Raw genomic sequence first — 22,243 nt, 5'->3', positions numbered from 1 at the left:
AGATCTCCTCCCATTACTCACGAAAGAATCAGTCTTTTCCCAGCAAAGATCTGATGAAACGCGTTGAACCTCTTCCAGGCGATTGAGTAAAAGAGTCCAGGGACGTACCGCTTTCGGAGCGATCACGTCGGGGTCACCACTTGTAGTGATCCGGTTCCCATGAAATACAAGACACAGGGTTGTCTGCAAGAGTGAGAACCTCGAGTAGATTCGTAAGCTCTCTTTTATTGAAATTTTACACATAGACCTCATTGTCTTTCCATCTCAAGGAGGAAATAACAAACCTTCTGGTTAGCGATTTGCTAGACACAGACACAGATAACATTTATTTGTACTTCGTACGTGTTCCAACTGCCAGGGCAGTCTGCACGTATACATACAATACACATAGTCAAAACACTAATTAAACATGAGGTAGCTTTGGTTAATCTCCACATGTGGGGCCTGGAGAAAGAGCCAGGATTTCAGAACTTTTTGAAACATGGTCAGGTTTTTTGGGGAAGGAGGGATCAGACCTAACTTGTTAAAAATAACATTTATGATTTCAGAGAATCACCCTATTGCAACATTTACGATTCCCTGATTGCTAAGTCCTAAAATTTGTTTGGTTCTAGCTTGGTGAGTTGTCAGACCCCAAAGATTCTGGCTTATAAATTATAACAATATAACAATATATGTAAAAGGGGAGGATGGCTAACAGCCTGTTAATACACCATATTTACTACCACCTTCTGCTCATATGTGTAGGCTTTGGCATCTGTGATCTTTTCTAGTAGACTTTCCTATCAGTTTGTAAGGGTCTAGGTCAGCTCGTTGCAGCCAACTGGGCACAGCTAATTCGCTGTAGCCAATTCACTGCGGCCAACTCCCCATGGACAACTCCCCATGGGACAACTTGCTGTGGGACAAATGTTACACATATCAAAGAGATGGTGGAATGGAAAGGAAAGGATGCAAAAGGAGGGACAAAATAAAATGTGAACAACAACAATTAATTTTTTTAAAAAAATATTTTAAATAATTAAATTGAATTGTCCTACAGTGAGTTGTTCCACAGCAAGTTGGCCACGGCGAGTCGTCCCACGGCGTGTCGTCCCATGGAGGGTGGGTCCTAGCATGCTGTCCTATTCCGAGTTTGTAAGACAGAAGCATCAGTGGAGCCACCTGTGAACAAAATGAAAACACAGCTTGACTTGCCCAGCACCGTTCCCCCATCTGCCATAGTTCTTGCCCCTACCAAAACAACTTTTAAGTGTAGCCCCAGGTCACCAAAAGTTGCTTAATTTGAGATTTGGATAAGTTACATTGGATAAGAGCCAATGTAACCTGGATGAGGAAATGAGAATTCCTGAGAAGGCTTCCCTTCTCTAATTGTATATTATAGAAGTAGGGGCAGATAGGAGTACTATTTTTTTTTATTGGAAGGTAATGAAATAATTAAAACTATTTCGGACTTAATGTTTGACCCTCCTGAGCTTCATTCTGATCAAGATCCTATTGATAGCTCTCTGCTTTGCCTTTGGTTCATAATGTAAGCTGGGCTTTTAGCCAATTTTGCAAAAAAAAAGTGAGCCTTTGTGTGTGGCTTTATGGAGAAATAACTCTATAACATGCCTTATCTTTCTTTGGCCTTGCACTATGGAAATCCATTCACTGCTTTCAAGTCAATTAGACTAGTCAGTTGGTTAAAAAAAAAACATTCTGGATATAGGTAGTCCTTGACTTACAACAGTTCATTTAGTGACCGTTCAAAGTTACAATGGCACTGAAAAAAGTGACCTTACAGTGACTCTTCATAGGAAGCTTGCTGGCTGAACAAAAATGTGAAGCAGAGTCTTTAAGTCTGTCCAGCACTCTCTAGGGATAGGAAGCTTCAAGCCTGGAAATACAGGATTTTGTTTTCACTGGATCCAGATGGAATTCAAAACTTATGAAATGGAGACATGCTGTAGCACACATACTGGGATTTGCTTAGTCTTGAAGTGTGGTCAGGCTCCTTAACTATTGCCGTAACTACTTTTTACTCCTTCAGTTGTTTTGATTAGTGTTTATCAATTTTAGGTGATTTTAAGTGTTGCCTTTGGATCATCTTGCTAACCTGCACTTGAGGTTCTGCAACTGTAGGAGAAATGTAATGAACAAGTTGTAAACCAAAATGCAGTACAGCATGAAAGTTACCACAACGTGCATAGATTTGCTATAAAATTGACCACGTTCTGTCATAAAGGCAACCACAAATAAGGGTGGCGTGAGAGACTGTGTATTATTTGCAGTTGTTCAGGAGAAATATCGATCATCATCTCCTTTCTGCCTACCTGCAACATCATACTTACAGATTGCTTTGGTCCTTCAACTGAGATGGTAAAGATCTGCATTCTGGACCAACTGTCTCCTGTTCTCCTTTTTCAGCTTCTTCTGCTTCGTCGTCTTTGGCAAATCCCCCAGTAGAAGCAGAGCAAGCATGGCCCCAGAGCAGTGGGGAAGAAGAGCTGCAGCTACAGTTGGCACTGGCCATGAGTAAAGAGGAAGCGGAGCAGGTAAGCGCCAAGGTAAATCTATCACTGGAGGCTCTTTGGATGCATGGAGGTGGGGCAAAGAATGGGCAAATGATCATTGTCTGATGGGATATAAAATACTGTATATTTCAACAGAGGGGCTGTTATTTGTTGTGCAAGTTCTCGTTTGAATCTGTTGAAGCTTAAGAACTGTCATGTAGAAGAATATAAAACTTTATTAGATCAGGAATACTATTTTGATTTGGGCCCATTCTCCTATTTCTTTGTAGGAAAAAACATCTCCAGAAGTTTCCTCTCCCCACCTCAACATCTATCAGGTTAAAAAATTGGGCAGCTGCTACAACTGTAGACTTGCATAGGTTATTCTAACCCAATATCCTCAACTTCATCAAACGTGAAGATGTGTGGATTTCCATTCCCAGAATTCCACAGCCAGATTGTTGGCTGGGGGATTCTGGGAGTTGAAGTCCACACACTTAAAGTTGCTGAGGTTGAGGAACATATGCTGTAGGCCAGGGGTGACAAACTGGCGTCCCGCAGGCTGGATGCATCGCGCACAGGCCACGCCCACCTCAGCTCCGCAAAGGCAAAAAGCATCGCGATACGTCATGTGATACGATCAAGTTTGACATCCGTGCTGTAGGCCATGAAGAGAATCAGAAATAGAGTGCAGGCTTTCAAATTTTGTTTCCTTATTTTTTTTCCCCCACACTTGGGAGTGATGTCATGGACTTCGCATTAGATCTAATCCCAAAGCATAGCCTGATCCCAATTATTTTTGTAATTTTCTAATTGCAATTGTAATCCCACCTGAGTAACATCAGAAGCTCTAAGAGGGCTCCCCTTATGTAGGGCAGCTGGGCAAGCTAATAGAGCAGCCAACGATTCCCCTCAGACTCTGTGCAGAGACTTTATAGCCTCTTAAGGTCTGGTACCCGAAGGATTGCCTTTCCTAACCTCTCTGTTTACGCAGGAATCTCCACCTCCCGCATGCAGCCCGGTACTGGACCACGGCCAGTTCAGAATCGGGTCACACAAGTGGCAGGTGAGTGCCCACGTGCAGCTCCATTTGTGCAAGGACCCGCCGCTGGCACAAATGGAGCTTCACGCAAGCAAATGGAACTGTGCTCGCAAGCGCCTGCGTCTGCTGCTCTCACGGAACCATTTCCTCTCCCCCCCCAGTCTGCAAAGCCGGAAAGATTGGGGACCACTGTGCTTAGGCACCTGAGATCATTTTCAAAGCTCTTCCCCCCCCCAGTGTTTCTCTGCATCCCCCCATCTTTGATGACAAAAAAGTTTTATGAATGGTAAACCCCAATGACTCACCTCCTTTTGATGGTTGCTCAGTGCCAAAAAAGTACAGGTAGTCTTTTTGTTACAACAGTAATTCAGATCTAAATTTCTGTCACTTAAGTGAACAGTCATAAAGTACAACATCATGTGACCTCATTGTTCAGCAGTGAGAATCTCAGCAGTTCCCATTGTTCATAGAATCCCTAATGGTTGTTAGGCAAGGATTCACCCCAATCCAAGGCATTCCTGGCTTGGCCCTGCCTTCTCCCGCCTGTCTGCCATTTTGGCCACCCTGCAGTCCACCACCTGGTAAGAAAGCCAGCTGTGATTTGGACAAAGCTGCATGCGGCCTTTGGAAGAAAGCCTAGTGCGGCCAGCAGCTGCATCGTGAAGGGCCAGGCCAGATGCGCCTTGTCAACAGTGGGTAGAAGAAGATGGGGAAGGCCAGCTGGGAGCAGCAGAGCTGGCAAGGTGAGAGGAATGCAGGCTGGCAGGGCAAATGGAACCTAAGGCCAGCAGAACCCAGAGTGGCAGAGCTGGTGGAGGGCAGGGTGGCTAAAAGGGCAGAGATGGGGGCAAGAGAACAGGGAGGGAGGAGTTGAGGCACACCCGCAATTATTAATTGTGGGTGGGCTGCAAAGCCCCTGAATTTTGATCACATAACCGGAGGGGGACTGGAATGGCCGTAACTTTGGGGACTGGGCAGTAACTTTCACTCATGGCTGCCGTAATTTCAAACAGTTGCCGATCTTCAACTTTGTTTCCACTGTATCGGGCTGCTGTTTTATCAGCAATTATTAATTATTAATTACTTTCAATTCTGCTGTGCATTTGTTGTCCTGTTTTTTAATTCAAATAGGCTCCCAGCCCAGCTTAAAAAGATGCTAGTGAGAAAGTCCCTGGGTTTAATAGTGTAAAAGTTTTAAAAAGGTTACTTGTAAATGAATTTTATTTTTTTAAAGGCTATTTTAATCAGCCTTGATTCAGTTGGAATAATCAGATTGATTTAGGCATTGAAATTTTCAAATCAGATTAATTTGGAAAATTGATTTGAAATTGCCTTCAGATCAAACGATTTAAGTTGAAGCTGTCACTGCCTGATGCTGAAGGGGCTAAAGAGGGTTTGTGAGTAAGTGCCCAGTGCCCAATTGAATGACAACTGGACCAAAAATAATGGTGCAAACAGACGTGGGTCTAAATAAAAGCAGAGAAAAATCATAAGGCTTTAGGGAGCCTTTCTCAACCCGGGTTCTGACAGATGCATTGGTTTAAAAGTTCATCATCTTGGAACATTGATCATGTGGCCTTGGGCTGTTAGTTGCAGTAGATCGCAAAGTCCAGAGGGAATCAGAATTGAGGAAGAAATCTTTTTTAAAGAGGCTGCTTTATTAGGGCAGCTTTCCCTCGTCTGATGTCTTCCAGATGTGTTGGACTGTAGCTCTCATGTTATAGCTTAGTGAAATGTGCAGTCCAAATGTACACTTGAGGCTGTTGAGAGTCATGGATCTGGTTTAACAAGTATGCCTGCAGGATACAGAGAGTTGTGGAAGGGGGCTGATACTGTCAGTTCCTTCAGCTGTTGCTCCTCTTAGAATATGATCCCTGTTTAAAATATCTTGACTGGAGCCCTTAAGAGGGCCAGGGAGCTGAATTTTGACAGGGATTGTTTTGAGCATAGCTGAGCTTTAAGTAAGTACTTTGTAATGCATCTGGTCAGCATAAGGGTTGAATTGCTGTCCACAAATCGTCCGATGCCGTTGGAAGTAAAATCAGCTTCGAGCGGTGGGGAGGGCAGTATGGTGGTGATCTGACTTTCCTTCTTCCTCCAGGGCTGGTTCCAGTTTACATGGATAGGGGAGGAGAGGCCCAGTCTATGGCTCCCACTACATGGGGTTCAATGCTTTCTCCTCTCCTGTTTAATATCTGCATGAAGCCACTGGGTGAGGCCAGCCCTTTATTTGGGATGAGGCATATCGTAAGTGTACAGGTGATACCCAGCTATATATCTCCACCCTGGTCCTTCTGAGTGATGCTGTGGAGGTCCTGTTTATTTCAGGAGGCTGTGGGAGACTTGATGGAGAGCAAGAGGCTTTGGCTCAACCCTAGCAAGACCAAGTGACTTTGGGTTTTAGGATCCCCTTGTTCTGGGGACTTTCCATCTCTCATTCCGGATGGGATTGCACTGCCCAAGACAGATCCCGTGGACAGTTTAGGAGTCCCCCTGGACTTGTGGCTCCAACTCAAGAAGGCAGCCATGGCTAGGAAGGCATTGTACAGCTTCATGTTGTGGATCAGTTGCACCGATTCCCATAGTTGACTGGGGAATTCTGGGAGTTGAAGTCCACAAGTCTTAAAATTGCCAAGGTTGGACACCCCTGGTTTACACAAAACCCCTTAATGATGCTCTTTTATTTACCTTTCCTCTGTTGTAGTTTTCATATCCCCTCACTCTCCTAAGAAGTCTGCTTCCTCCACCGAATGGACCACTCTTGGAAAAAGATGTGCTCACTTACTCTGCATAGGTGAAGCGAAGCCCCAAACTCTGTTCGTGATCATTAATTCTCCTTAGATCTGCTGCTATCCAACCACTGTTCGTTTCCATCACTGAGCTGAGCGGCTGTTCCTACACTTCCAACGTGACTCGCCAAGCATAAAACTCCTTCCCAGTGTCTGTGGAGATTCTCAATCTTCCAAGTCATAATTGTCTCAAAGGTGCTTTTTTTCTTCAAAAGGCAACTGGATTGTTTTTTCCTGAACTGATGAAGCTTCTTGGATGAGAAGTGAAGCTTTTTTTTTTTCTTCCCCAAGGAAAAAAACGGTCCAGTGCCTTTTGAAGAAAAAAAAAAAGCACCTTTGAGATTCCTTCCCGGTGCTCTCTTGTCAGCTCCTTCCTGTTTCTGTGGCTCCTTCCAGTTGGATTTGATCCCCTGTGTTCCCTCCCCTCCCCCCAATAACCCCATCCCATCTGGTCCTCTTTTATTTTCAGCTCCTTGTTTATTCTTGGCACCTTCTTTCCACTTCCCTTGACCACCCCTCCATGCCGCATTTCCTCCTACTCCACCCTGTTGTTCTAAACGGAAAGCAAATAAATTCTTACTGAGATATTAATTAAGATCTGTGCCATTGTGCCAGGTTTTATTTTTGTTCTATTTGTAGTAAGGAAAGATGTCTAGGTAACAGGATAAAAAAAAAAGTCTAGACGTGGTATGGACTATTTTTCTTCTTCTGTTATGTTCAAGTATGAAAAAGTAATTAATTTTTTTTTTGAATGAGGGGGGGGAAAAAGTAATTACTTTTTTGGGAGGGCTTGGGATGATTTGATCCAGAAGTTGGAAAGTTGAGGTAGAGAGAAATATTTCTCCGTAGTGTTAGTGGAAGGAGCTTTCCCTTCTCCAGTGCCTGGCTTTTATACAGGATAGACAGAAGGAGCAGAATATTCTACATCTGCTGCACAGCCAACGTCTTCCCTCCTCCTCTCTTCTGACAGCTCACTTGCCTACATCCGGTTTCTGATTCCCTGTAGCTGCCAGGCTGATGCTTCACAGACATGGACATTAGCATAAAAATATGTCTTTCTTCTCCCACAGAGAAGGCATCCACTTTCCAGATACCATCAGGCTGTGGCCCTTGTTCCACTGTGTTGGAAGAGTGTAGGGAGAGCTGATAAATGAGTATCATAGCAGGATTCAGAACCTGGTTTCTTCATACCCTATTTTATTCATTTGACTACCCAATTTCAGCCTTGTCTACCTGGTGGCTCTCTAGAGGGCTTGGACTTCAGTTCCCATCATTTATGGAAGTGGACGTCCATCACATGTGAACACACCTGATTGGGAAGGGTGATCCCACCTAAAGTGATTATTAAGGGTTGGAAAGTGAGGATATCTTGCTGATTCTTGGACCTGTGCAGACACATTTCTCAACATATATCACGATACAGTTCCAATACACTTTGCTTTTGCTTACTAGAACACGACTTAGGGCTTGGAGTGCTTTTGAAATTTTTGTGAGAACTGTTTAATTGTAGCCAGGAAGAGAAGTCACACTTCGCAAGTATACCTAGAACTGGTTTGGTCAATTTGGAGCGAAATGGAATACTGGATGTGAGCTTGGCAGTTTTCTTGCAGACATTTCATTACCCAGCTAGGTAACATTATCAAGGCTAGAAGGGGTTTTGCACTGATAATATTATCTAATTGGGCAATAAAACACCTGCAAGGAAACAACCAAGCTTGGAAAGCATCCAGGACCCCACAGTTCAATCGTGAGGTGCAAATATTCTCTCGGAAACTGAATATTATTGGGCAGTTCAAAATCTGGGAGGTGATGGGCTAGTTCAGGGGTCTGCAACCTTGACAACTTTAAGACTTGTGGACTTCAGCTCCCAGAATTCCTCAGCCAGCATAGCTTGGGCTAGTTCATTTGATTGGGCTTTTGCAACCCAGTGTGGAAATGGCTTTGAGAACTGGAGATACCCTCCGTCTCTCTTGTCTTCTCCTCCTTCCTCTCCATGTGTCAAACTCCATTCCATGCCTCTTATGTTGTGTTTCTTCCCTCCCAGCCCCCTGCAGTGGCCGACGAAGACCTACAGCTCCAGCTAGCCCTTAGCTTGAGCAAAGAGGAGCACGACAAGGTTAGACTGCTGTCATGACACCCCACTCAGTTCTTCCTGAAATAATCAACTAAACCACTTTCTCTGAGCTAGTCTTGACCCCTCACACTTTTCTAACTAACGTGGCATTCTCTGTCTCTCCAAGTCCCCATCCAAAGCAGGGTGATGGCAACAATCTCTCCGTTTTCAGCTTTAGGCTTCCTGAATTATCCACTCCCTGGTTAATTGTCCATTCTTCAGTTGGCCAGTTTCCAAGTTTCTCCCAGTGAGAAGCTGGTTAATAAAACCGGTCAATCCAGGTATCCTAAGCTTGACTGGGCTATAACTTTAACTCAGGCCTACTAAGGTATTCGATGAATGTCTCCAGAAGCTTGGAGACAGTACCCTGGAGGAAAATGTACTTACGAGTTGTTGATGAGAAAGAGGGATCAGACCCTCAATTGGAAAGGAAGGCCACAATTTGGAACAAAGAGTTGGATGTCTTTTTGGATTTCTTTTCTCACCTTAGCTGAAGGTGAGGTGGAAAGGCAAGAAAAAGAAGACTTTTTAAAAAAAATCTGTGTTATCTCTAGATTTTACTGGATTCACGCAGTAGATGAAAAGATAAAGTACTAGAAATTCAGCCAGTTTCAGCCAGTAAAAATCCTGGAATGAGAAGTTAACACTGAGATTGCTGGGCACCTTGAAGGTCGTATAGGTTTTGAGCCTGAGGGAGTTGCAGTGATTAGAAGATGTTTCCACTTGGACTCCACTTTTATGGACTACTGACCAAAGCAGCCAAAATTCAGGATTCCCATTATTTGGCAGCAACTAGTTTGTTGGAAGGTTAGAATAGCGTCTCTTTCACTTCTCTCTCTTGGATGTTTTTCCTGAAGATAACTTTTCACACAAAACAGAAACATCAGTAGCAGATGCTTCAAACCTGATCTGATCCCTGGCCAAGCTGCTGCTTCATCTATATTCTGGCTCTTGCTCTCTCTATGCCAAAGGTGAGTAACCACCTGTCACTTTCTACTACCTCTGCTCATGCCTCTGTCCTTTTCACAACCCTCTTACAGGAAGAGCGGATCCGGCGCGGGGATGACCTACGCCTCCAGATGGCCATTGAAGAGAGCAAGAAGGAGACGGTCCCTGCTAAGGAGGAGGTGAGATGGAAGAGGCAGGCGGGCAGCTGCCTGCCATGATAGTTAAACAGGATCTCCCATGCAAAGGGGTGATGTGGGTGGGAGGAGGGCAACGTGGGGCAGCAAGTATTTCCCTTTGTGCCCCATGGGATCAGCTCCGAGGGGCATCTGGCTGGTCCCTTCGGGAAAAAGAGAATGCTCAAGTAGAAGGCCTGTCAGGCACAAGTAACTAGGAACCGGAGTTTAAGTTCAAATTACTTCAGGTTTATTACTAGTAGTCCTCAACTTACAAGAGTTCATTTAGTGACCATTCGAAGTTCCGACGGGCATTGGAAAAAGTGACTTGTGACCATTTTCCACACTTATGACCGCTGCAGCATCCCCATGGCCATGTGATCAAAATTCAGATGACTCATATTTGCAGTGTCCCAGGTCATGTGATCATATTTTGCTACTTTCTGACAAGCAAAGTCAGTGGGGAAGCCAGATTCATTGAACAACTGCAGTGATTCACTTAACAACTGTGGCAAGAAAGGTCGTAAAATGGCACAAAACTCACTTAGCCAATGTCTCACTTAACAATAGGAATTTTGGGCTCAGTTATGGTCCTAAGTCGAGGACTACTCGTACATGCTACCTATACACAAGAATCTGACCTACTAACGGTCAAGGCAAATTGGCGCCTGATAACAGTCAATGGAATTCAAGGGGGTCTGGACTTCAATTTCTTGTGGGAGTGGAGTGATTCCAAACTGATGATACACTTGGCCCCGCCCCCAGGCTCAGCCTGGTCATCTCCTACAACAGGGCTCTTCAGACTTGGCCCTTTTATGACTTGTGGACTTCAACTCCCAGAATTCCTCAGCCAGCATGCCTGGCTGAGGAATTCTGGGAGTTGAAATCCACAAGTCATAAAAGGGCCAAGTTTGAAGACCCCTGTCCTACAATCCCCATGCTTTACTCTAGCAAAACACCTCTTAGCAACATTGTGAAATAGTTATCATTTTATGGACATGATTCGTATCCCACCTTTCTGCCCTGGGGAGCACTCAAGTTAACTAATACCATTTTATATCTTCTTCCAAAGAACTTTATGCATGGACGTTTTAGTTTTATCTTTGCACAAATACTATGTTGTCAATTAAACCAAAAGTGAATATACAAATCAAAGTCTCTCCCTTGATTTCTGGGTGGTTTGCAGGTCATCATCGTGGGTGCTCTGTCTCACCTTTATGTAATAATGTCGGAGTTGAAAGGACTTTTACAATTTAAATGACACTTCCCAAAATAAAAGAAAACGAAAACCAGAAGTAGACCTTAGTGTAACAAAGCCTTTGAATTCAGTTATTGAGAACAGGGTGCCAAGCTGTTGCAATTGGCTCTGGTTCATAATAAATGTAAATAAACCAATTCTGCCCACTTCTAAGAACAAGATTTTATTTATTTGTTTGTTTGTTTGGGGTATAGCGTCTACAGAGGTCATGCAATCACTGATATACAACACTAATAAAATGCAGTATCTATTCAAACACAAGTATAAATTTGTTTGTTTATGAAATTTATTTGCTGATTATCTTGTATCTAACATCTCTGGGCAGCTCACAGCATGAAGACATTAGAGCATTAAAAAACACTAAAATCAGCAATCATAGAAACACAGCGGATAAAATCATTAACAGTTTAAATAGAGCAGACATGTCAAACACAAGGGCCGGGGGCCGGATGTGGCCCGCAAAGTGGTTTCCTGTGGCCCACGAAGCCATCCTGGAAACAGTGAGGGAATGGCCCCCGCTGCCTTGGCCCTGGCCCAGGCCGGCCAGGAGCCAATGTACAATTTTGTGGTGGCCATCTATGCTGAAACGCATTCAGTCTTAGCTCCACAAGGCCATCTAGAAACAGCAAGGAACCAGCCCCTGCTGTGTCGGCCCCGCCCCCTGGGTGCATGCTGGGGAGGTGTCACCCTTTGTGAGGAATGAAGAAATGGACCATGCAAGCCTTGGCGCTTGCCCCGGTCCCACCCCCTTCTGCCAGACACCCTCAGATCTGTCCCACTCCTGCCCAGGGCCCCACAGGCCCCCTTGACGCGAACGATGTAGAGCTGGCCATGCCCACCCAGTAGGCCACACCCACTCCATCCACGCCCACCCAGTAGGCCGCATCCACCCTGGCCGCACCCACCCGGCCCCCTGAGGGCAACCGCAATGCTGATGCGGCCCTCAATGAAATTGAGTTTGACATCCCTGAAATAGAGCATCAGCAAATAGGTCTACATTTAGGGCTGAGTGTGAATCTGTGCCTTCTCTTACTAGTCCTAGTCCACATTTCTAACACTACATTCCAGCAGGATGCTCTAGGCCAGGGAAATGGGAGAAACCACTGGATGTTAAATCGAACAGTGAAGAGGCGCTATAATTTTTCTCTTTCCCACTACAATCTCTGTTGCATTCTCCATCACCCAGTCATCCTTGATGGACCTTGCTGATGTCTTTACTGCTCCACCACCTGCTGATACGTGGGGTGCTCAGCCTGCTCCTGCTGACCCTTGGGGTGGCTCTGCCACAGTAGTGCCTGCAGCCCGCACGGACCCGTGGGGCCCCCCTGCTGCTGGAACAGCCCCTACAGGAGATCCATGGGGAACTTCCACAGCACCTCCTGCACCCCCCTCGGACCCCTGGGGAGCGCCCCCAGCTGCCAGCGCTGATCCCTGGAAGGCCGAAGGTAAGAACCGACTCTGAAACATTCTTCATCTCTGATCACCATTACTTTTTAATTATGTACTTGTGTGCGGTTCCTCTTCTGAAAAGATATTTTAAGAGGAGGAGGGTGGCTAACATGGGGGTCCCGCTGCATTTCATAAGACCTATGGATGAGGCTGTTTATAGTAGCTGTCTCCTCTGCTGCGAGCTGCTTGGTGGAGTGTAGAGAAAAGAGTGCAGAGCAGGGGTAGACAGCTATGGCGACTTTACGACTTGTGGACTGGCTGGATCAAGAATTCTGGGAGTTGAAGTCCACAGGTCGTAAAGTTGCCACAGCTGGAGCTGTGATAAAAAGAAAATGGGGGTAATAGAAACAGGGTGTTCCCATCCCCTTTTGGTTCTGTCACCACCTCCTGCTTGATTTATCCCTTCCTAGCATGCAGCTTCCCCACAGATTACCTTTGTGTGAATTGACTCTTTGCAGGTTCAGAAAGGCTGCCTGTTGCTTTTCAGTTGTGAAGGGTGTAGAAAAAAATGTTTCAACCAGGTCAGGTCAGCACCAGGCTAGATGAGGCCTTCTTTTATGCTGCCCTCAGTCCTAGGATGAAAGACATAGTCATCCCCAGAATTCCTCCTGGCCTCTACAACCATGGTGTCTCTCTGCCTCTCATTTTTAATGAAGAGGTTCTCTGTGGTTTGTCCTAAAAGCCGCACACGTCCTCTGTATCCATTGGAAGAGAGACCCTTGATGTGCAGAGCAGACCCTATTTAGCCAAAGACCCACTTCTGTTCTTAGCTTTCCTGCAGAAAGGCTCTCAGCAGATAATGGATGTTTGTTCTTTTTTGGACCTGAAATGCCCTTTTTAAGGTGAGTAACCACAGCTATAGACCATGTGGTCTCACCATAGATTTGGGAAAAGGCATTACAGATAGTCCTCAACTTACAACTAGTTGCTTAATGACCCAGAGCTACTTACCTCCCATTTGTTAAGTTATGACGCTTGCATACCCTCTGTGCCACCTACCACCGTGGTCACATGATCACACTTTAGGCACTTGGCAACTAGCTCATCCTTATGGCCATTTGCAGCATCCCATGGTGACACGACCACATTTTACAACATATTGTTGCCAATTTCCAGCATTTACTTCTGGTTTTTGGCAAAAAAAAAAACCCATTGGAGAAAATCAGTTCTCTTGATAACTGCCACATTTGCTTCATGTCTGCCACAGAAAATGTCAAAAAATCAGGTCCAGTTACATGATACCTCAATTTACAACCAGAACAACTTAACGACCATAATTCCAGGCTCAATTATGGTTGGGAGAACTACCTGTATTAAATTGGCAGTTCTAGTTTTTCCTAATAATTCCACAAATGAAATTTTCCTTTTTTGGAGCAAGGTCATGCTGGATTAATGTTTGTTTTTTTTTTAATCAAGCTGTCTACTGTGACCCCCAAGATCCCTTCCCTGGTTAGTCACTGCCAGTTCAAACCTCTTTAACATACATATTTTGTGCCAACACACGTCCCTTTAATTTAATTACATTTAACTGCATTTGCTGTTTGAAAGCCCATTTATCTCCCAAAAGGGAATCCTTTGAAAACTCTCGATTTAACGCCAAGCTCTAAATGGTTTGCTGTCATCAGCAAACAGAGTCACTTCAATGCTTAGCCCTTGTTCCAGATCATTGAAATATCAAATAAAAAGTATTGGTCACAGCACCTGTGGCTGGAAGGTAGATGCTTTGCACATCTTTGCACAATTGAGAATTGCCCGTTTATTTTTATCACTTATTTCATTTTTTTAATCAGTTCCCAGTCCCTGAGTGTATCTACACTTTTAACCCATGGCAGCTGACTTTGCTCAAGATCAGAGGTCTCCAAACCTGTCAGCTTGAAGACTTGTGGACTTCAACTCCCAGAATTCCTCAGCCAGCATGGCTGGCTGAGGAATTCCCGGAGTTGAAGTCCACAAGTCTTCAAGTTGCCAAGTTTGAAGATTCCTGCTCAAGATCCCTTGGTGAGGGCTTTTTGAAAATCCAAGTACACATTATCTACTAGGTATCTTGTCCACATGCTTGTTCCCACCTTCCCAAAACTCCAAAAGTTTCAGGGGATCACTCACCTTTTGGAAGCCATGTTGGCTTATTTTCAGTTACTGCTTTTTCTTTCCTGTGTTCTTTTGGGATCTTAGTGAGCCACTTCCAGTTAGGGGGTTGAGATAAATGCACAAATTATCTAATAGGGAAAGCCATGTCCTTTGCTTGAGTTAAACCTCTTTACAGTTTGATGGTCCTTCACCAGTGGAATGCATGCTCCCTGATTGCCACACAGAATGCAGAATAACAGTTAGAAGAGACTTTGGAAGTTCTCTAGTCCAACACCACACCACCACCCCGCCCCCAGCAGAAGACCGTGTACCATTCTGGACAAATATCTGTTCAATCTCTTCTTAAAAACGTCCTGTGATCGAGCATTATTTTGGCCAGCCTGCTCCTGAAAACCCTCCTGTGTTTTCCTTGTGCAGCCGGATCTAAACATGCCAGAATTGCTGGACAGGCTGTTCTTGAATTCCGTCTCTGACATGGTTCGTTTCCTTCCCAGGTGGGACTTCTGTGTGGCCCACAACAGCACCACCCACAGACCCATGGTCCTCCAGCACGGCTCCCACACCCCAAGGAAAGCCTGCTCCTGCTCCTTGGGCTCCAGCGTCCACTTTTTCAGATCCCTGGGGGGGCTCCCCTTCTAAGCCGAGCACCAACGGCGTGGCACGTAAGGATGAAATTCGCAGTAGGGGTTTGGGGGCCAAGTGGTGGGAGAAAGGGAGGGGAGGGGCTGGTCTTTCTCACTGGGTCAGCTGAAGGGGAAGGACTCCTAGTTCAGAGTTGGGGTAGAGGGCCTCTTTCTGCTCCCAGCTAATCCTTCTGCCCCATCCTTCTTTTTGTGCCCTGTTCCTCTCCCAGCTGCCAGAGGCTTTGAGCAGTTTGATGACGGGGACAGGGATGAATTCTCTGATTTTGACAGCCTGCGCCCAGCACTGCCCAAATCTGGAAGCAGCACAGGTCAGCCTTGCTTCCCCCTCCCCCTCCCTTTCCTAGGCATGGTTCCTAACGCTGCACCCCAGTGTGTTTTTCCACCTTGGCAGCTTGAAGATGTGTGGACTTCAACTCCCAGAACTCCCCAGCAAGCCATGCTGGCTGAGGAATTCTGGGAGTTGAAGTCCACACATCGTCACGTTTGCCATGTTTGAGAAACACAGCGCTAACCTCCCTTCCCTCTAACCTATCCAGGCCGATGGTTTGTGGACTAGATCAGGGCTTTTCAACCAGTGGTACGGGTACCACCTGTGGTACATTGGCACCTGGCAGGTGGTACGCAACCATCCCAGAAAAGTGGTAGCGGGGGAGGGGAATGTGTTGAACCAGTGGCAGGACCGCACAAGCCTAAGCGAGAGATGGCTGGAGCTGCAGGGCTGTCAGGGCTCAGCGGAAGCGCCAGGATCAGTGCCGCTTTCCAGCTGATCGGCGCTTCTTCAGGACTGTCAGTGCTCAATGGAAGCGCCAGGATCAGCGCCAGGCTCCAGCTGGAGCTCTGCACTGATCCTGGTGCTTCTGCTGAGCCCTGAAGAAGCACCAATCAACTGGAAAGCAGCACTGATCCTGGCGCTTCTGCTGAGCCCAGAAGAAGCGCCGATCAGCTGGAATGTTGCAGCATCTCCAGGGTCTTGTGATTTACATTCAGATGCTTGGCAACTGATTCATATTTATGATGGTCACAGTGTCCCAGGGTCATGTGAAGTGACCAAAACCTGCTGCAACCACCCAGCAGACAGGGGGAATAAAAACCAAACACCCCCCACCCCANCTTTTTTTCTTTTTTTTTTTTTTTTGGTCATCAAGTTTCTGACACCTTGCTAGGCGACTGGTGGTACTCGGATATTGCCATATCCTAAAAGTGGTACAATGGGTGAAAAGGTTGAAAAGCCCTGGACTAGTCGAGCTCTCGCTCCCCTGGCATGGGAGAGAATTTTCATGCTCCTCCCTTTGATTCTCTCCCTCCCTACCTCCTCTAACCTTGTTTGGACATTGGCTTTCCAAACTACATGTTCTTGCATGTAGTTTGAAAGGGATGAGAAAATAAATTAACACTTTAATTAACAAAAAACTAAAATCTGGGGAAGGGAGGTTTGTTTATGGTTTGGGGAATGGGGGCAAAATGATTGTGGAAAGTCATAAACCAAGCACAATTCCTTGTATGACCAGCCAATTGCCCTGTCTGTAATGGGGCCTGTGTTTTCCGTCCATATTCTCTGTACATCTGGATATTTACTCTCTCCCTCTCTTTCCCTCCCTCCCTCCCCCCCTTCTCTCTTTCTCTTTCTCTTTCCACAGGTGAACTGTCCCTCTTAGCAGGGGAGGTCCCTCTCTCTCAGGCTGGCAGTGGCAAGGACAGCCCCAATGCTTTTGATATGGCTGCCCTGGCTGGGTCACTGCCAGAGACCTGCAAGCCGATGCGTAAAACTCCCGAGTCATTCCTGGGTCCCAACGCAGCCCTGGTGGATCTGGACTCGCTGGTTAGCAAACCTGCTGCTCCATCCAGCAGCACCAAGGCTTCCAACCCCTTCCTCCCCCCTGGTAAGGGTTTGTGTGTCTTGGGGTGTCAAGGGGAGCAAATAAGGGGGCTCCTACTCATTGCTGTGCTCAAGAAGAATCAAACTTGGTTTGAGGTGTAGGAAATCGGTCCCATTGCATTGAAATAAAAAGGAATCATCCGTGTTTGAATTAATTACAGATAGTCCTCGACTTACAACCACAATTGAGCCCAGAATTTATGTTGCTAAGTGAGAAATTTGTTAAGTGAGTTTTGTCCCATTTTACAACTTTGCTTGTGAAGTGAATCACTGCAGTTGTTAAATTAGTAACATAGTTGTTAAGTGAATTTGGCTTCCCCGTTGACTTTGCTTGTCATAAGGACGCAAAAGGGGATCACGTGACCCTGGGACACTGCAACGGTCATAAATATGAACCAGTTGTCAAGCATTTGAATGTAAATCACATGATCATGGGGATGCTGCAATGGTCATAAGTGTGAAAAATGGTCATAAGTCACTTTTTTCAGCGGCATTGTAACTTTGAACGGTCACAAACAAACTGTTGTAAGTCGAGGACTACTTGCATAAGCAACACTGAAATCAGACTAGCCAGTTTGGTCTAGTGGTTATGGCACCAGGCTAGAAAACGAGAGGCTGTGAGTTCAAGTTCCGCCTTTTCCATGAAAGCCATTTGGGTAACTTGGGGCCAATCACTAGGAGACTTTGAGTTATAGTCCCGCCTTAGCCATGAAAACCAGGTGGGTCATTTGGGCCGATCACCAGGAGACTGTGAGTTCTAGTTCTGCCTTAGACATGAAAGCTGGCTGCATGACTTTGGGCCTGTCATGGTCTCTCAGCCCAACCCACCTCACAGGGATGTTGTTGTGGGGGGAATAGGAGGAAGGTGTGTTTGCCACCTTCAGTTATTCATAAAAATAAGGCGGGATACAAATAAATAAAATTTAAATTCGTTTTTGAAGTAGCTTTCTCCCAATTCGACTGCCTGACAAAATGTTAATTTGCACACCCCCATTGTTCTCAGCTGGTGTGGGAATTATGGGGTGTGATTGCCAAAAATATTTCAGAGGAGTGGTTCAGGTTTTGAGTGTGGAGACCAAGATTCAAGTTCCCACTTCACTTTAGGACTTACTTGGATAACTGAGTCAGTCACGATCAATCCAGCCTACCTCCAAGGGTTGCTATGGTTGTGAATGAAATGAATGACTCCATGCGTGTCATCTTGAGCATCTAAAGCAGGGGTGTCAAACTGCCGGCCTGCAGGCCGGTTGCATTATGCAGAGGTCGCGCCCACCCCAGCTCCGGCAATGCGAAAAAAGTCACCACACTTCACGTGACGCAGCGAGTTTGACATCCGTGATCTAAAGGAACGGTAGGAAATAAAGGCTGTAAGACTAGAAAGGTAGAACTTTCTTTATCTGTATGGGTGCCTGTTTGGAGAAAGCTGTGTGAAGGTTTATTCATAGAAGAGAGTTTGCTGGCCTGAAGCAGGACCAGACTGACAGGTAGAACCTTCTAGAGCAGTGTTTCTCAAACTTGGCAACAATGTGTGGACTTCAACTCCCAGAATTCCCCAGCCTGCATGCTGGATGAGGAATTCTGGGAGTTGAAGTCCACGCATCTTCAAGCTGCCAGGGTTGAGAAATATATTTCTAGAGGATGCATCAGAACAGTGTTCCTCAGCCTTGGCAACTTGAAGACACGTGGCCTTGAACTCTCAGGATTCTTCCCGGGTTAAGCAACTCCCAAATAGCCAGACCTCTGAGGGTTTTAGGCCAGAAGGAGGCCCTCTGGGCTTCTCTGTAACGATCTTTTCTTTTCTGTCTTGTTGCCTGCTGCAGGTTCAGCTCCCGCCCCATCTGCCTCGGCCACCAATCCATTCCAGGCAGCAGCAGCCACCCCGCTGTCACTCAATCAGCTCCGTGTCAGTCCAGTACTTCCGTTATCACAGCCAGCGCCACCAGCGTTTCCTGCCAAAGCTCCAATCGTCTCCGTGTCCCCCATGGCTCCCGGGATGCCCTTAGCCTCCGTTTCCCCCATGGTGGCGGTGCAGCCCTTGGGGGCTGTTCCCCCTCTGGGGCTCCCTGCCATGGGGCTGCCCCCTCAGAGCCTGCCCCCTGCCAGCGTTGTTTCCAGCAGCACTTCGGCCTCCACCCTGGGGAGCACCAACCCCTTTTTGCTATAACTGGGGGACCTTTGGCCCGGTGTTGACCACCCAAACATCCCCTTTCGCCCTGTGTTCCCCATTGGCAGTGGGGAGCCTCCGATGGCAGCCACCGAGCAGGGGCAGCTGAATTGGGATGGGAGGGAGGTGGAAGGAAAGGGAGGGACCCAAGTCTTTGCAGGCCCTCCACCCCCATGTTGGGAGGTCAGGAGGGTCTTTCTGCAAATTGGTTTCCCCTTTCTCCCCAGGCCCGCTCTGCTGGGACCTGGAAAGATCCTTTTCTAGTACCAAAGTCTAGGGAGCCACAGTGGCCACACCCAGCAACTAGTTCAACGGGGAGGAATCTATTCACTGAAGCAGAACTGGGGGAAGAGGGCTCTTCCCTAAAAGTGATCTTTGAACCCTTTCACACTTTTTTTTTGAGTACCTATCCAGATTTGGGAGGTAATGGTGGATTTGGAATATTTATATTCTTTTTTTTTTTTGGTTCATCAATCTCTGTCTTCTCCTTTGTGGAAGGAGAGAAGAAAGGGAAATTGCTAACTCCCTACCTCTGTGATGTTCCAGATGAAATTCTTTGGGGAAATGAAGACACAACCTTTTAAATCAATGTTTTTTTTCTCTAGATACTCCCCTTCCTTTCCTTCTGAATGTATGTTGCATCTTCTTCAGCCTCCTTCTCTTCCCACAACCCCTTAGCTGGGACCAGTTTTTCTGTTTTTGGGGGATTTTTTTTCCTCCTGAGGAAGTAGGGGTGGGATGGGGGTGACAGGAACAATTGACACCTTAGAATACATCTCTCGCTGTCCTTAGGATCAAGAGAAATGCCACTAACTTAATGCCAGAGACCAGAGCTGAGTCATGCTCCTAGACCCCTCCCCCTTGTACACCCACTTTCTGCAAACGGACCCTGAAAGAATATCCTTTTGCAAGAAATGCAGGACCTTGCCAACCAACGCATTGAGTGGATCAACGGTGGGGAGGGCCTTGAAACACTAAATGCAACCTACTGTGAAGGGGGAATCTGGAAACAGCTGAAGGCCGAGCGTTCTGAGATGCTAGAAGGGCTTTAAAGGCAAAACTTCCCATGCTGGACCAGGACTGGACTTGGAAGGCTTTCTTGGCCCGTGTCTTGCAAGCCCTGAAAGAATGGAGCCCCTGTTGGATTTTGGAACAGCGGGATCTAAAATTCTCTGTCCTGGTCTGCGGGCCACGGCCAGCTCAACCGAGGAGACCGAGGAATTTACTGAGAACAGTGGGACAGTGGGACAGTGCCGAGCAGAGTTGAGACCCCCACCTGGCGTTGCTCTTCCTGCATCTGGCCCAGTGGCCTTCCAGGCACGGCCTGCGTGGCAGCGTCTTTCCGTGTCTTTGGGGGCTGGACACACCATGTGGCCCACCAGGAAAGTGCCGTTTCTGAGATGCCCAGCCAGACCGAGAGAGTTGCTCTTCAACCGAAAGAGCCTCGGATGTTCTTCGGACTGGTGGGGGGGAACAGAGGGAGGCACAGGGGATGTTGGGTGGTCACTTTTACCCCTTCTACAGCAGCAGCAGCAGCTTGTGGAGGAAGGGAGTCATGGCTGTGTGTGTTTGTGAGTGTGTGCGTATGTGTATGTGTTGCTGCTTTTCTAAATTCCTCTTTGATGCTGGGGAGGGGCACTTGTTAGCACCCAGGACAATCTGTTCAGCCTTTCTTTTCTCCCCCTTTTTTCCTCCTCCAAATAAATTCTTGGAATGTGTTTCCTATGCCTCCCTGCCCCCCCCCCATCATGCTGGGGTTGAATTTTCCTTCCCCCCCCATATCAGTATGTTTGAATCATTGTGTCATTTGTTGAGGGTGGGGAGTGATTTAGCCGTGTGTGATCCTCCCCCTTGGCTCAGTCCCCCTCCCTCCCATTTCCCCCTCCCAGGTTCCTATCTGATTCTGGTATGCTTCAGAAAAAAAATGCTATTAATGAAATGAAATAAATGGAAATTCTTCTATGGCACCCAAAGGCTTTGGCCCCTTCGAGGTTTGTTTTGTGTGGAAAATGGCCAACAAGGGAGCGTTGGGCTGCTTCATTTAGCAATAGCACTTAAGACTCATATACTGCTTCACAGTGCTTTACAGCAGTTTACAGAGTCAGCATATGGCCCCCAACAATCAGGGTCCTCATTTTACTGACCTTGGAAGGATGGAAGGCCGAGTCAACCTTGAGCCAGTCAGGATCGAACTGCTGGCAGTCAGCAGAGTTAGCCTGCAGTATTACATTCTGACCACTGCGATTGGCCCTTCCCCTCACAAGGCTTCCCTGGATGGCAGTCGGGAGTACAGGACATCTAGAGCAGGGGTCCCCAACCTTGGCAACTTTAAGACTTGTGGACTTCAACTCCCAGAATTCCTCAGCCAGCAAAGCTGGTAGTTGAAGTCCACAAGTCTTAAAGTTGCCAAGGTTGGGGACCCCTGCTCTAGAGAACAGTCCAACTAAGCATGCTGTGTGTTTGACAAGCAGTGAATGACTCTTTCCCCTTTGTGTGCCTTACAAAACTCTGGGGTTTGGAGCAGGTGGAGGGAGCGGGGGAAGAGGCTGGTTAAGCCAAGGTTGTGTGGCTGCCTAAGTGACGAGGGAGATCATTCGTGGCTTTGGGGTGGATTTCCATCATTACGCTGATGACACTCAGCTGTACATTTCCACCCCAGGCCACCCCAACGATGCCCTTGACGTGATGGCCCGTTGCCTGGAGGCCGTACGGGTCTGGATGGGGAGGAACAGACTCAGGCTCAGCCCTTCCAAGACCGAGTGGCTGTGGTTTCCGGCACCTCGGCATAGTCAGCTGATGCCATCGCTGACTATAGGGGGCGAAACCTTGGCCCCCTCAGAGAGGGCGCGCAACTTGGGAGTCCTCCTGGATTCACGGCTGACCTTGGATGACCATCTGTCGGCCGTGACCAGGGGGGCGTTTTATGAGGTTCGCCTGATTCACCAGTTGCGGCCTTTTCTGGACCGGGACGCCTTACACACAGTCACTCATGCTCTTGTCACCTGCCGCCTGGACTACTGTAACGCCCTCTACATGGGGCTCCCTTTGAGGAGCACCCGGAGGCTTCAAATGGTCCAAAATGCGGCCGCGCGGGCGGTGTTGGGAGGGACTCGTCGCTCCCATGTGACACCGCTGCTGCGCGAGCTGCATTGGTTACCAGTGGCCTTCCGGGTGCGCTTTAAGGTATTAGTTACCACCTTTAAA

The 22,243-nt window shown here is 47.0% G+C and overlaps 1 protein-coding gene across 1 annotated transcript in view; it reads left to right on the top strand.

Moving 5' to 3' along the window:
- Positions 1–19,065, top strand: part of LOC107293485 (epsin-1-like) — a 31,123-nt gene extending 12,058 nt beyond the window's left edge. Inside the window, exons 3-10 of the mRNA XM_029285409.1 lie at positions 2,410–2,549; positions 8,371–8,442; positions 9,480–9,566; positions 12,005–12,263; positions 14,850–15,017; positions 15,209–15,307; positions 16,637–16,885; positions 18,696–19,065. Coding sequence (XP_029141242.1) covers positions 2,410–2,549; positions 8,371–8,442; positions 9,480–9,566; positions 12,005–12,263; positions 14,850–15,017; positions 15,209–15,307; positions 16,637–16,885; positions 18,696–19,039 — 1,418 coding nt within the window. The 3' untranslated portion in view covers positions 19,040–19,065. The remainder of the gene's footprint in view (positions 1–2,409; positions 2,550–8,370; positions 8,443–9,479; positions 9,567–12,004; positions 12,264–14,849; positions 15,018–15,208; positions 15,308–16,636; positions 16,886–18,695) is intronic.
- The last annotated feature ends 3,178 nt before the right edge of the window (positions 19,066–22,243 follow it).

Source organism: Protobothrops mucrosquamatus, unplaced genomic scaffold (genome assembly GCF_001527695.2).
Source record: "Protobothrops mucrosquamatus isolate PMUCROS unplaced genomic scaffold, P.Mucros_1.0 scaffold1632, whole genome shotgun sequence".
In the NCBI taxonomy this organism is placed as follows: domain Eukaryota; kingdom Metazoa; phylum Chordata; class Lepidosauria; order Squamata; family Viperidae; genus Protobothrops; species Protobothrops mucrosquamatus.
The sequence above is the reverse complement of the archived record's forward strand: the minus strand, read 5'-3'. Positions and strand labels throughout refer to the sequence as shown.